This window comes from Parasteatoda tepidariorum, chromosome 5 (genome assembly GCF_043381705.1).
Source record: "Parasteatoda tepidariorum isolate YZ-2023 chromosome 5, CAS_Ptep_4.0, whole genome shotgun sequence".
Classification (NCBI taxonomy): Eukaryota; Metazoa; Arthropoda; class Arachnida; order Araneae; family Theridiidae; genus Parasteatoda; species Parasteatoda tepidariorum.
Genome location: NC_092208.1, coordinates 40,353,295 through 40,368,404, shown reverse-complemented (window position 1 = coordinate 40,368,404; position 15,110 = coordinate 40,353,295). Strand labels below are relative to the sequence as shown.

Sequence of the window (15,110 nt, the reverse complement as noted above, 5' to 3'; positions counted from 1 at the left end):
TGGGGACAGTTGTTGTTGTTAATTTACGTCGCACTAGAGCTGCACAATGGGCTATCCGAAGACATGCCATCACAATTTTGATCCTCTGCGGAAGGGATGGCACCCCCGCTTCGGTAGCCCGACGACCTGCGCGCGAAGTCGAGCACTTTACGGTAGCACAGTTTAACGAGGACCAATACTATTGTGGGGACAGCTGAAGGCTCTTATGTATGAGACTCCCATTGAATCTGCGGAAGAACTTGTTGCCAAGCTTTCGGTCGCTGCAGGGAAAGTTCGTAATATGCCTGGTGTGTTTCAGAATGTTTGCCTATCTTTTCTTCGCCGTTCTACTGCGTGCATAACCGCTGCCGGTCACTGTTTTGAGCACTTATTGTAATCACATGCCATTAAATTTGCTAACTTCATCGTTCTTTGTGTGTTTTTGCCTCATGTAAGAACATAAACTTTGACGCGTTTGTTTTCGACTATGCATTCTTTGATAAAATTTGTTTGCTTGGGTGTGAACTATCACTTCCTAAAACTTTGCCCATCTTTCTAGAATCACCCTATATAAATATCATATATATTTCAATAGTTACCATAGATTACATTAGGTTTGTCTNCATTTTGAGAAAGGGGCATTACAACTAAATAAAAAGAAAGTTTTAAATGATGAAAAATACAGTACTTACGGTATAAAATATATCTCCAGTTTATGCCTTTTTCGAACAAATCGGTTGCATTTTTAACAAAGGCATTGCTTGGGTTTCTTTGAGAATCTGTTTTCAATGAGAACGCAGTATTTGTGATAACATCCATTGTAAATGCATTGTAAAATCTGTAAAAATATGCACTATAAGTCTATAATGTAATAATGCAGTTCCAATACGAAAGAAATTAGTCGAATATAAAAAAATCCAATTTAATAAATTATATAAGTAGTTTAAAAATTATATTAAACTCTTTACAGTAGTAAAAATTTAAAAAAAGAAACCATTAAATTTTATGAAATTCCTAATTGACCACTGCATTTATTGTTCGCAATCTGGAGAATCTGATGCCAAAGTCAGTGCCAAAAATGACCTTTTCCGATAACTTACTACTTAACGCCTACATAGTATCACACACATTGCGCTTTTTAACTTAGTATTCTTATAACCTGACTAAAGCAAAAAAGTACAAGCATTTTGTGGTCATTTATGCTTCGCAATACGAAGAATTTGATGTCATCGTCAGTGCAAAAATAACTTTTTCTGGTAACTTATGAATTAACACTTGGGTAATACCATACTTTTTTAACTTATTTTCTTCAAACTGAAACGAAAAAGTACAAGGCACCCTTCTTTTATTGAATCAAATGTACTAATACGAAAAACTAGCTACTTTTTTTTAAAATAATGAATTTTCCTTGGTACGAGTTATAAATATAATTACTAATATCTTATCTTTATAATATGCATTTAAAAATATATATTACGTTGTATTTAATAAATAATCCTTTTAATACTATTACTTTTTTACGTCTACGGGCTGTCCAATTTTTGCAAAAGCATCGAAGTTTTTGACGCATTCATCTGCACAATATTTAACTTTTTCAGACATCTGGAAAAAAATGCATGAAATTATCACAAAAAAATAAAGAAAATAGAAAGAAACTTATGATAAAGACAAATATAAAATTAAGTTGAAAACAGTATCTATATGCGACTAATTTCAAAAAACAACTTATTTTGAAATCCTGTCTTGTTAACACGTATTTACCTTACAGATAAATTCGTGTAACACATCAATTTATAATTGGTTATGTCGCCAACAGAACGTGTGAGGAGATGACAACTGGGTGAGTGACGTCGACATTCCGGGGAAAGAGAAACGAATTTCATTCTTTCAATGCTGATGGTAAAATTTATTGTGGTCTTCAATTGATTTAGTTGCAAGCTTCTTGTTGATTTTTGTTGTCGGGTATCTAGTTATGAAAATGAGAAGGAAAAAAAACCCCACAATTTGGACCAAAAGCAGAAGTTTTTATGAGATGTTAGTGGTAGAATTTTTTGAAAAAAAAAACAGCAATTTCAGCTTAATCATTTGTTGTTTAAAAGAATATTACAATACAAATGCAATCATCTTGTGTGTTTATATCTCTGTATGTAATTGCTTGGGTGTTTCTTAGGTGATATTACAAACATATTTTTCTGTACAAAAATACTGATGTACTTAAAGTGGCCATTAAATATTTCTCAAAGAATATTTTATTTCTTCATCAAAATTCTGGATCAAACATTGAGACAAACTATCCTCCTGTGGAGAATTTTATAATGGAACTTATCCACATTTGTGGTTTAGGGAGGGGGAAGGTACGAAACCTTCCCAAGGACAGCTGACGATCAAGGGACTCATCATTGGCTACTTTTCTTAATAACTATAATTGAACAGCCGAGAAAATTTTGAGTTTACAACTACAGATGTTAAATTCCGTAGTTCTGTAATTTCGAACCCAATCGAGAAGACAAGGGAACACCTGGATCAAGTATTGAGAGAAAGTTGTCTTCGTGGAAGATTTTTTAATGCAACTAATCTGCATTTGCGTTACATAGTAATGAAAACAACGAAAACCACCCACAGTTACCCTGATGGCTAACCCGATCTAACCCACGATCTCTCTAACCCACGATATGTTCACCACAGAGGATAATTTACGACAGCACTGTGGTCGGTGCGAGCCGGAGGCTGAATTCGTATCGATCTGCCATTGCTGGGATTCGAACCCGGGTCACCTCAGTGTAGTGCTCTATCCCCTGAACCAGTCACCAACTGTTCTCTCAACAGATATTGTTAATTTTTTTTCATATGTTTGCTATAGTAATTTTTTTTCACAATTATCGCAAATTGCATATTGCTGTTTTTCGGTTAATGTCCCAGCAGCAGAAATACTCCAACACAGCTACGGGTGCTGCAGATTAATCAACTAGAATTTTCAAAAATAAGAAATTTAAAAGACCAGAAAAAAAGTTTTAAAAAATATTTTTAATTTCTAAAAACTATTCGTTCGTTTATAAACTGCACATAAGGACTTGTTCAATTTTTTTAAATTTTAATTTATTTTATAAAAACATTCATTTAAAAGTGTATAAAAATTTTAATTAAAATAACAAATTTTTAACTTAATTTTGCATATTATTTTTTTCTATCCAATCTGTGTTTATTCTGCTGATTGAGACTGCAATAATATGTCTCTACCTGACCGAGTTAGAGTCGTAAACAAATTTGAATCTAGGAAAGTTGTACTGCAGATTGACTCTACTACCGGATTAATACGAAACTTCGACTTCGGTTCGACAGTATTTATATTATTATCGTCGACCGTACAGTCATTTTACTACAAAATGAATGTAAACAATGAAACCCTTGTACTACTTCTTGTGACAATTTTGATAAAAAGAAACCATACTTTTCGAAGATTTATTCAGACCTGTTTTACTTTGAGTGTGCTGAAATTTGGAGCAATAATGCTTCTGACTTTTTTCCACTCTTCACCATGAAGCATCTGAATAGTTGATTCGGCAATTTCATCTCCAGTATCAAATGTCTGTAAAATCACTTAAAATTTTAAAAATGAAATAAATGAATCATATATAATAAGGAAGTACGGGTGATATTTTACGCTTTTTATTAATGGAAAGACATTTAATGATTTATTATTTGATTTAAATAAAAAAAACGTAAGATTTGCTACAACTTTATAAATAAAAGTAAAATTAGAAAAAAAATCTGCTTTAAAAAAGAAACTATTATCGAAACCATAAAGAAACCAAAGATTAAGATAATTTGCGAAAGGATTAAACGTTCTTATCATATTTTTAAAAAATTCTCCATAGGCAAATGCTCGAATTTCCGCAAAATATTTAACGAAAGTGGTACAGATCTCATAACAGAAACTTGAAAAAAAAATTATATTTCACCATAAATTTAGACTCGACTGATGGGGCATTTAAACCATTCGCAATTAGTGGTGGTTAAAATCAAACTTACAAAATTGAGACTTTTACATTAACCGATATAGCACCACGATCGGGTTATGGCACATCATCTGCTATATCAGAGATCATCATCCACGCGGTTTTTGCAAATAGTTCTCTCAACAATTCAAAAAGTGAACCAGTTGTGCGCATGAATCCAAATTTTATTTTAAAAGTAATTGAGAGAAATGTAGTGTATATATTTGAGAATTGAATCCATGGTGGTTGACAAGTAAATAAGAGAAACAAATTATATTCATAAATTATAAAATTTTTTAGACATATATTTGTAATCACTTTCTTATTTTTACTAAATTTTTTTATTAAATGGTTCTTTCGAAAACTGGCTAATCTTCATGGTGGTCTGATCGGACTACCTTTAAGAAACCGTGGGCAGGCTGTGTCCGGTCAAATAATCTTGAGCAAAATTGCCACAACTGGTTATTCTCGTTGCTCTTAAGCTCAACCAAAGGCAAGCACCATTAAAATTTGTTTAAAAGCACAAAAAGTTGTATAGCTACCAATTTGTACTGTCTTGGAGAAAATTTTTACTAATTGATAATAAAATCTTTAAACTAAAGTAGATCGAGATTTCATAAAATTGAGATTCTTCGCTTACACTTAAATGCTTAAGCGTTTAACCAAAATATCTTATGCAGACATTTTTGAACTGTTATTTAGTTGTAGAAAATAAATCAATATTATTACAATGATAATTTATCTTCTGAAAAGTTCGCACCTATTTTCGATTGGTGGAGCTCCCAAAGGTGTGCCAAAAATACTCAAGTTGTAGCAAAATTTTTACTCTAAAATAAATTTCTTGTTTTCAAAAATAGATTATTAAATTTTCTTGATCACCACAAAAATTTGGACACTTATTACGCATGTGCAAGTCTGATGTATGCTATAAGATTATTATCTCAACTGAAACAGTTGAAAATCAGGAAAGGAGTGGACTTGAAAAAGAAAGAAAATTGGAAATATTGAGCATTTGGGAGCTTTGTGCCAATCTAAAATCGGCACGAACTTTCCGGGTGACCCAATAATTTTATAAACGAAGATTTTTACGTAGATTCATAAATGCATTTACCACTGAAATTGGTAATTACACAACGATCATTCAAATTATAAGCCCTGAAGTAAGCATCTCTAAAGAAAATCGAAAGAGCAAGTTTTTTAAATTTTCGTTACCAAAAGCCACTATCAAATAAATAAGGGAATCTTCTTTTACTTTATAGAGTTATTTTTTTCATAATATTTGAAGCGATAGTAATTTTCTCAATATTTCATTTTTGATTTAATAAATTTAATTTACAACGATTTTGACCATCATAATGTATAAACAATTTGAACAAATAGATAATAACTGATATTTGTACAAAAAGTTTTTAAGAGGAGGCAAAGTTAAAATTAAGCTTGCCTTGATGTTTTTCTCTGAGACGTTAAACATTGTAAGCTTAGTTGGTGCCATACTTAGTAATGATGTTAAATAACCTTTTTGAAAGAAATGGTAGAGGATAAGAACATAAGAAAAATTCATAATTTTTAAGGCGACAACCTCTTCCTTTTTTAAAAAAAATCTAACCAGTTTCAAAATAGTAATATTATAACTTTTTTAATAGTTTTGTTTTAATTTTGGATCTTATTTTAAAGTTTTTTACTTCAATTATCCTAACAATGTTACCACACATCTCATAAAATAAAGAAAAAAGGTAGCATACTTGTGCAATAAATTTCTTAAGAGGTGGCAAAATCAAAATTAAGCTTACCTTAATTTCTTTTTCGCTACCACGGAAAATGCAGTGAGCTTAAATTTTCAGGCTGGCGCAACACTTTGTATTGATGTAAAATTAACCTTATTGAAAGGTGAATGTTTTGAAATCTTTTTAAGAATGGTTTACTATGTTTTGCTTAAGAATCCAGAAAGTGTACAAAACTAGTTACGAATTTATTCAAAAGATGGCGATGTTTATTGAAAAACTATAAAACAAGGTTTTCTCCTGAATGTCAAACCACTTCAACTGAAAGATTTGTAGAGGTATACATCAGTTTGGTCATCAGACTGAACCGCGTCAAATAATGTTAGTATGAAAAGTATTCTCTTATAGTTTTTTTTTCAGTTGGTAACGCCATATCTAAGCAAACTTTGTAACTAATTTTAAAACAATGCGAATGAGTTTCTGTTTTTCGAGGCAGTACACAGCAAACTGCACATTTCTATCTCTTCTAGTTTTTCTTTCATTGATTTTTCAAATCGTTTTTCATTGTTGGGACATTCGACACATTCTGTAATAAAATTGATTCAACTCAATATTTTCTTACCCAAGTATCAGTGAAGTAGTTAAAATCTTTAACGATAATCTTTCGTATGAGTTGAGGATCACCAACAGACAATACTGGAAGAGATCCCTCAAAATAACTGTAACAAACAAACAGAATAGGAAGGTAAAAATCTAAGAAATGACCATCATGTAGAAAAAAATCTATGCATAATCAAAAAATCCAACAAAAAAAAGTGGACAGAGTATACTTCACAATACGTAGAGTAAAATAACCAACAAAAAAGAGAGAAAAACGTAAATACAGATAAAAGTACGGAAACGGACACACTATAGATTCGATCCTTAATGTCTCCTTAAACATCAAATGTATTTGGAGTTTAGACATTAAGGAAGTAATCAAAAGACATTTCTTTTTTTTTTTTCAATGCCCACCACATGTGTTAACATCCGTCAATTCAGGCATATACCGGGCGATTTTGTTGGCCACTCTTTCATATTAAGTGGGCCAACGTCGCTCCCACAGTGAGGAAAGATAGTACAGGGAAGGAAAGAACATTCATGCCTTGCCCAGGATTCGAACCCAGAAGCTTTCTGATGCAAGGGCATCAAAAGACATTTTAAGGGAAGTAAAAGTCATTTTAAGTCATCAAAATTATGACTTTATTAAATTATGACTTTATTATAATTATGACTTAATTAAAAGTCATCAAAAGACATTTTAAGGGAAGTAAAAGTCATTTGATGTTTAGAAATTAATGAAGTTCTTTTTTTTATGGAACTGAAATTACAATATGTTGATTCTCAAGACCTATCAGACGTGAATGAACGAAAAAGTGATTTGAAACATAAAACATGACAAATGACAACAAAAAGTGGAATATAAAAGTGAATAACATTACAATTAAAGAAACTGCAGCAGCTAGGAGGGAAAAAATAAAAACGATTAAAGAAAAAAAGATGAAAAATCAAAACAAGAGACACTACTGTAACTTAAGTGAAGTGGGGCAAATCAGGATAATAAAAAAATTTGTCATGCTACGGAGAAGTAGAGAGGAACTAATGCCGTTAACAAAGGAATCAGCATTAATATGAATAAAACAAGATTCCAGAGAATCCAAATGAGTTGATGTAGTGGGGATGGAAATAACTTGGCATTGTCGAAAGTGAAATTACGCCCAAGATTTCAACAATGTGCAGAAATTGATGGTTGATTGATGGTTTTCTATCTTGCTCCTTAAGTATTTTTAGGCCTGTTAACAAAATTAAATTTAACTCTCGTAAAATTCCTATCAGTATTGAAAACCATTGGGGCATTTACCACACACTTTGCCAGTACGATATTTATTACATCGGACAAACCTAGCTACGGACAAGCTAAACGGTTTTTATATTTAGCGTAAGACATGCATAAGGAATATTCATGAATACGTCATTTTCGCTTCAATTTAATATTTTTGAATTTTATTAAATTTAGAAATCTTATTTAACATTAGTGGAGATAACGTTAAAAATCTTGAGAAAAAGAACTTGTTTTCGCGAAAATAAATACGCATGTAATAGTTTTACATGAACAAATCCTGAAAATTTAAGCAAAATCTAAAATATCGAGTATCCAATCTTGTCTAATATTTAAAAAAAACGGACTCATAGCATGAAACGTTCCTGGAAATAGTAGTTGATAAACCAGATGAATCTCCATTGCGTTGAAAAGCTAATAACCACTATAACAATTTAAGAGACCCGGGGATGCTCTTCCTTTTAACTTATTTCACTTTTCAGCATTTACTAGCTTCTTCAACTGATTTGGTAGGATTTTAAAGACTCTGTTTAAAGTTTTTTAGGTTGTGGTCGCCCTGAGTGAGGTCCTCTTATAGTTAGAAAAATAGTAAAAATAGTAAATATTTAATGTTAGCTTGGTGAAATTTTGCTTCAATAGTTGTTTTTACACGCTTTATCGAAAGAAGTAATCCATGCATTTTTACAAAAAATATGAAATAAGCATTTAAATAATAATATTCCGTAACGGTCGCAGTTAACTGTTGCGAGTATTTTGCAAAAGATTTCTTTCAAGCATTATTATAAAAATTTACAGAATGAAAATTTCGTCAATTGCTCAAATGTTAGAAAGTGTGAACCTTTTCATTTTTTGCAAATTGTATAAAGTAACTAATTAAAGGTTTATTAGGGTTTCATCAGGGCTCGTTGTGTCCTTAAAAATTTTAGAAGTGGTAGCAAAAATTAGAAAATAGAAGTATTTTTATAAGACATTGTCCACCACCGCCCTTAATATTTCTAAATTAAGCATATTTAGTTACGAAAACACAGATTTTGTATATTTATTATTAAAGTTAATAAAAATTGATTTCTAATTATTTAAATATTAACACCACTTTTTAATTTTTAAGGACTGTTCGAAAGTTGGGTTCATTAGTTAATTCTTTGAAAGTACAATAAGCGTAGTAGTAGTTTAAGAAAAGAATAAAATATTCTATGTCCGTTTGTTTTAAATTAGTATTTCAAGCTATGATCACTTTCTTAACGCACTTTTTTAATGTCCAAAATAAAAAATATCGCCAATTGTTTACTTATTATTAACATGCTATGTAGTTTGGCTATATTAAAAATAGTAAGTGTTTTCTTTAAGACATTTCTATTCTGTCACAAATCCATTGTTTGGATATTCGACAACAACAGAATTTTATAATTCGCTTTTCTCTTTTAATGGTTATTTCTTTTAAAAAATTCAGATATTTTATAAAATAAATAAAGTTTTAATCTTACCCATAAAGGGAACCATATTTTTTGTACCTCTGAATCTCAAGCTCATGTACAGGCTGAAAAATCATAAAATAAATAAATGTAATAAATCTTAATATTTTTTATTTTTTTATTATTTATTCACTTTATTTATTCACTTTATTCACTTACTTTATTTATTTATTGCATAAATAAAACTCTTATGTCATGAAGAAAAGTTCCTGTAACAGGTACGTAGATATTGCAATTATTAAAACCTAATAAAAAAGTAATATTGTATAATAAATAAAAGGAAGAGTTGGCTTGTCATTGCGTCCAAGTGTCTCTCTTATAATTCCAGAACCATTTATGCTAGTGTCCTGGAATTTAAACAGCGGGTGCAAACGGCAATTCTTGCCTTTGATCAGTAATATCATTGCTGTTGTTGTAGGTCATTAATGCAATAGGGATGCGATTCTTCTTGTTTTCCAGTGACGCCATCTATGGCCAGGAATTTGACTTCTTACACACATACGAGGACAAATTCACACACCATCCATCCGCAAATCGTAATTTTGACCTACACCAAAGCACTAACAATCTCCGATCTAGAAGTCCCAGAGAAATTTATTAGTTTTAGAAACTTGGAGGATTCTGTGACCCTGACAGATTTAGCATGCACCGGTCAACATTGTGTACACGGAAGTCTGTATCAGGTGGGAATCGAACTCACAACCGCTTGGACATCGGGCCAACTCTCTACCAATCAGGCTATCCCGGCCAGTAATATCGTTAAAAATTAGAGCACTCGCCTTCCAATGAGGTGAACCGGTTTCAAATCCCAGTATAGATGGTGGATTCGAATTCCACACCCGTTTCGCACAGATCACAGTGCTGGCGAAAACTATCCTCAGTGGTAGACGCATTGTTGATTAGAGTCCCCTTGCAGTGAGGTAAACAGTGGAAGGGTTCCCTATTTTTTCTCTCCACGCAACGCAAAAAAGAGTTAGTTCCAAAAAAAAGCTGCCGTCTGGCTAACCGTGGAAGGTTTTTGTTGTTATCCCCTCCATGTAAAGCAAATGCTGGTTAGTTCCATCAAGAAGTCGTCCATGAAGGCAAATTTCTATCAATACTTGATCCATGAGTTTCCTTGTCTTCTGGGTTGGGTCCAAAATTACAAGGCTACGGAGTTGAACATCGGGGTAGTCGTGAATTTAAAATTGGGTGGGCTGTTCAACGCCGGTTATAAAATAAAATAAAATTAGTTCGTTCGGCAGGAATGTTTGAAAAGTTAATTTTTTGCACAGATTTGATGTTACATAGTTACAAATTAAACTACAGATTCCTTTTTTTTTCCAATTATTTAAATGACTAGGATGATTCTCTCCCTACTCGCTCTGCTTGTCAGCTCTCGTAATTGTGTCTCATTCATTTCTGTTTATTTCTTTATAAACGTCAATAGTATCTTTAAAAAAGCAGAACATTTTGGTTTCAAAATGTACAATTATTTTAGCTTTGTGTAAGAAAATGTTGTTAATATTAACGAAAATGACGATATATGAAAAATAATCTTTTGTACCTACGAAATATAAATTAGAGGATTTTGTAACTAAGGAACACATATTTTATACCAAAAGAATAAGAAATATAGATGCTAATTTCACTCGTTGAAAAGATTTATACCAATTTAAATATGGAAAGGTTCTTATTGCTATTCATTAAATTTTTTAAATTTTTTTTATTTGCAAAAGTTTTACTGCGAATGAAGATCTGGCAACGTGTAGTATCGTCCTATTGCTACTTTTGATTGACATCTACTCAATTACGAGCTGATAAAATGACGATCTCACGAGGGAAAAACAAATTTCCTTCGATAATGTATAAATAGTCAATATTTAAAAAAAAAAAAAAAAAANAAAAAAAAAAAAAAAAAATTAAAAAAATTTCTAAAAAAATTACGGAAATGCACTAAAATTTACAATAACATTCGAACAAATTGGAATTTTGGAAGAAGAAAAATATTATTTTAACTAGTTTATCAGTTAAAAATTCTAGAACTAACAGTTGAGTTGAATTTCGTTATCCAATCGAACTTCTTGCACATTTTTCTACACATCTTCATGATTTCAAGTTTCTAATTGTTAGAGATTTTGAGCAGTAAAACAAAATTCAACGGGGAAAAAAGCATTTAAAATTGCAATAACTTTGTAACAAATTGGAATTTCGAAAATAACTCTAAACAAATGTGGCCTTTTCAGCATGCAAAATTTCAACTTTGAGTTGCATTTCCACAGCCTGTAGAGTGGCACGTATGGTATTTTTTACAAGTTTAACAGTTGATAATTCTTCAACAAATTATCGATTGTTATTTTATATATTCCATCGTTATTCTTGTACACTTTTCTTACACACTAGTAATTTTCAGTTTCGTCTCATGGTTTTTTGCTCGGCTTTTATAATATATATGTATATATATTATAAAAGAAAAAGTAATAATTCTGATCACAAAAACAAAACAAAAATTTATTTCACTTTGGTAGCATGATTTAAACGTTTATATTTTTCCCTTATGTAAAATTTATTTGTTATATGTTAACTATCACAATGTTTAAATTAAAAGCATTTAAAAGGCATAATATTAAATTATATTAAAAGATCTACATATAGAACATTTTTGGAGTAATAAGTTAGGTGCGTTTTACACGAACAAAACCACAACGTATAGGTACCATTATACATTTCACCTTGAAGCAACATTTCATGATGAATAAGCAAAGGCGTACTCATCCCACAAGAAGAAGACAAATGTGGTCATTAAAAGAATTTGAAAAATAGAATTTGATTAGCGACATTTAAAAAAGAATTATAATCTGCTTATTTTTGATACGCATACCACTTTAATAATATTCCGTTGCAAATTGACAACCATGCACCATCAATAACCTCTTTTTGTTCCTAACAAGAAAAAGGGTAAAGAACTTAAAGAAGATACACAAAGGATCGTAAATTGTATAGTATAAGAAGTGTCTATAACAATTCGATACTCGAATGATTTTGCTATTTACCACATTAATAACCTCATAACATAACAGGAACATAAGAGTTAAATAAGAATCGCTCTGGTTATTATTAAAAATTATTTATTGTTTAATTGTTATATAAAAGTTTATTTAGATATACATTTTAACACTATAATAAAAATTAATATACCTTTTTTACAATATCTAAAAATGCTCCAAATATTGATTGAGGTTTCACTTGAACAATTCCTTTAGACTTCCAATAATTTCGAATTCTGTAGTTATACCTAGAATATATTAGCTTTCAGTTTCATTGCAGTATGTTACAAAATTATCATTCTATATATCACTCATTTAGGGTATACTGCATGAAATGAATAATTTTAAAGTTGTGAAGCAACATAAGTTATATTTTATAATAAGTTATATTTTCTCAAATAAATGAAAAAGTTAAAAAAATGAGTTAGTTTCACACAGCAAACGATTTTTTTAAGGATTAAGTATAAGACTACATATTTCTTTTTTCAAAATCTTTTGCTTTTTCGATTTTTTTCTTCTTTGCAAATCGTAAACTGTCACTTTACCTTGCAAACAACGCAAATGATAATATTATAAAGAAAATGAAAATTTAATTTGCTAGTTTTCATAAGAAAATTCACTATGTCTCGCCTAAAAGAATTATTATATCTGAGCTGAAGTTCTGAGGATTTGCTTTCTTAAAGGCTCTGGGAAGTCGGATCGTGAAATATGTAAGTTAATTAAACCTGTAAAAACTGCTGTTCATAACGTTTTAGGCAAAAAATCATTCCAGCAGGAAGCGTAAATTCGGATAATAGATACATTCTCAAACTTCCAATGAAACAGAACTGGTCTATGCAAATCATGCATTTATATGTCTTTCTGGTTTTTTCTTTTTAATTAACCGTCAATTTTTTGGCACCTCATATGCCCATAAATGTAAAATGAATATGCATTTAATGCAATGAATGCATTGAAATGTATAAGTAATCTTGTATGATGAAGTTCCATTAAAATATTTTAAATTTTGAAAAAAAAAGAAGGAATTAAATTTTGAGATGGGCTAGAAGTTACCGCAATACGTACTCATTTACTCTTTGTTTTCTCTATGCTTTAATGACTATACAGCTCATGGCGTTATTGATTTTTTTGAATCATTTTCCTCAAGTCAAATTTCGAAAACATAAATAGAAGCGACAATTGTCAACTGAATATTAATTTTACAGTATAAGTTATGTTGCTTGTTTTGTAAAGGAATGTTTGAAAATCTTTTAGTACTTACCATATAAATAAAGCTAATGTAGATGTAAGCAAAAGTATTTGAATGGGAACTGTATGGCCAGTTTTAATTTGCGTTATGGAACTTTGAATGTCTTCAAACGTTCGAGATGTAATTGAAAACATTTTATTTGGAAGCCAGACTCAAACTTCTCATCTAAAATTCGAAAATACCGTTCGTGTTCTCACTGATCTTCGCTACTGTCCATCTATAAATTTCGCTTTTATTTAAATGGTTTTAAAACAAATAATTACTTCTAACATATGATTAATGGGAGTTTTTATGACAAGTATTTGTATAAAAATATATTTGTTTCACTAATAATAAGTTTATAAACATAAGTTTAACAATAGTTAATAATATTAACGGGAAAAGAAGTAATTTTTGAGAATAATGACTTAAAAGATTGTAAACCAAATGAGTCACAAGAGTTAATAAAATATAAGCTATTAAAAGGAGAAACTCGGTTCTCAAATTACTAAATATTCAATAAATATCTTTGAAAAAGAAGGTAAAAATAATAAATATACTACTGATATAAATACATTTTCCTTTCACTTGCGTCAGAAATCCATTTTTACAAGTTAAAAGTAAAATTTGTCCTTAAAACCAAAATAAAAACATATTTTGAGAAGCGTCAAAGAGGGAAAATACATAAAATTGTATCAAAAATGTAAATAAGATATAAATAAGATAACAAATTTAGCTTTGCTTACTTTTTAATTCTAACATATCTAACCTGCATTAGTTCTAAGTATATCTTTACAAATCATAAAAATGCAATTCATTCTTTTTTCTTTTTTTTTTGCCGTTTCGTACATTCTTATTGGACAGAAAAATCACGCGCTTTAATTATTAATAATCAAAGAAGATTGTGATGCTTATATCAAAGATCAGTTTAAATTTGGTAAAAATTATTAACCTGCAAATTATTTATCTACACCTTATTCAAAGGTATATATCAGCATTATTTATTTACCATACATCATATCTCTTATCTTCTTTATAGAGGGCATCCGCGGGTCAAGAAATAATTAAATGGTGGTAATAAAAAAGAGCTTAGCTTCGATCATTTAATTATTTAATATACTTGTGATAACCACTGTATGCTATTCTCTAAAAAAGAAATATACATTTTATTCACAATGCTTAATATTTAAAAAAAGTTGAGCTACCACTTTTTTCTTTTTGTAAAAAAGGAACTGTTTTATTAATATAAATGATCCTAGCAACCTTTAAAATGAGCTGTTTCTTTTACAAAAAGAAATTGATTATTTTTGAATATGTTGAATATTTTTGAGATTTGTTATGCGGTAGCAAGGCCTGTCTACCATAACATATTAATGGTATAAATATTTAAATTTGCAGAGACTCGAAGCAGTGCTTTTTTTAAAAAATTTAACTGGTAAATATCAATATGAGAGAATAAAATACGTACTACCACATTTTTTACGTAGGTGTTTCTTATATATATACCACTTTTTTTTTGTAACAGTGCATTATGAGTTTAAAAGACGCTTGGCACAGAAGGGGAAATGTTCCCAGTGGATTAACAGTAATTATTGATTTTAGCTTCTTCGCCTTATAACTTTAATCCAGCTTGAGAATTTTTTTTTAATAATTCTGTGCATGCGTTACCACTTATAACTTGAACCAGATTTTACAAAGCCTCTTCAAACAATTTTGAAATTTTTAAATCAAGTTTTTGATTAAAGTTTAATAAATTCTAAGCATAAAATTTGAAACTTTACAATACAGCACACTGAACGTGATTTCGCTA

General features: G+C 30.2%; 1 protein-coding gene across 3 annotated transcripts in view; it reads right to left on the bottom strand.

The window, feature by feature from the left end:
- LOC107450814 (cytochrome P450 3A24) overlaps positions 1 to 13,546 on the bottom strand; it is a 28,306-nt gene extending 14,760 nt beyond the window's left edge. Inside the window, exons 1-7 of one of the 3 annotated variants that reach the window (XM_071181338.1) lie at positions 13,334 to 13,546; positions 12,224 to 12,320; positions 9,059 to 9,111; positions 6,318 to 6,414; positions 3,458 to 3,565; positions 1,493 to 1,581; positions 672 to 817 (exon numbers count right to left, since the gene is read on the bottom strand). In XM_071181338.1, the coding sequence (XP_071037439.1) occupies positions 672 to 817; positions 1,493 to 1,581; positions 3,458 to 3,565; positions 6,318 to 6,414; positions 9,059 to 9,111; positions 12,224 to 12,320; positions 13,334 to 13,455 (712 nt within the window). In that variant the 5' untranslated portion in view covers positions 13,456 to 13,546. Of the gene's footprint in view, positions 1 to 671; positions 818 to 1,492; positions 1,582 to 3,448; positions 3,566 to 6,317; positions 6,415 to 9,058; positions 9,112 to 12,223; positions 12,321 to 13,333 lie in introns of all 3 variants that reach the window. The other 2 variants (XM_043043211.2, XM_071181339.1) reach the window with 2 other exon arrangements.
- Positions 13,547 to 15,110: the final 1,564 nt, after the last annotated feature.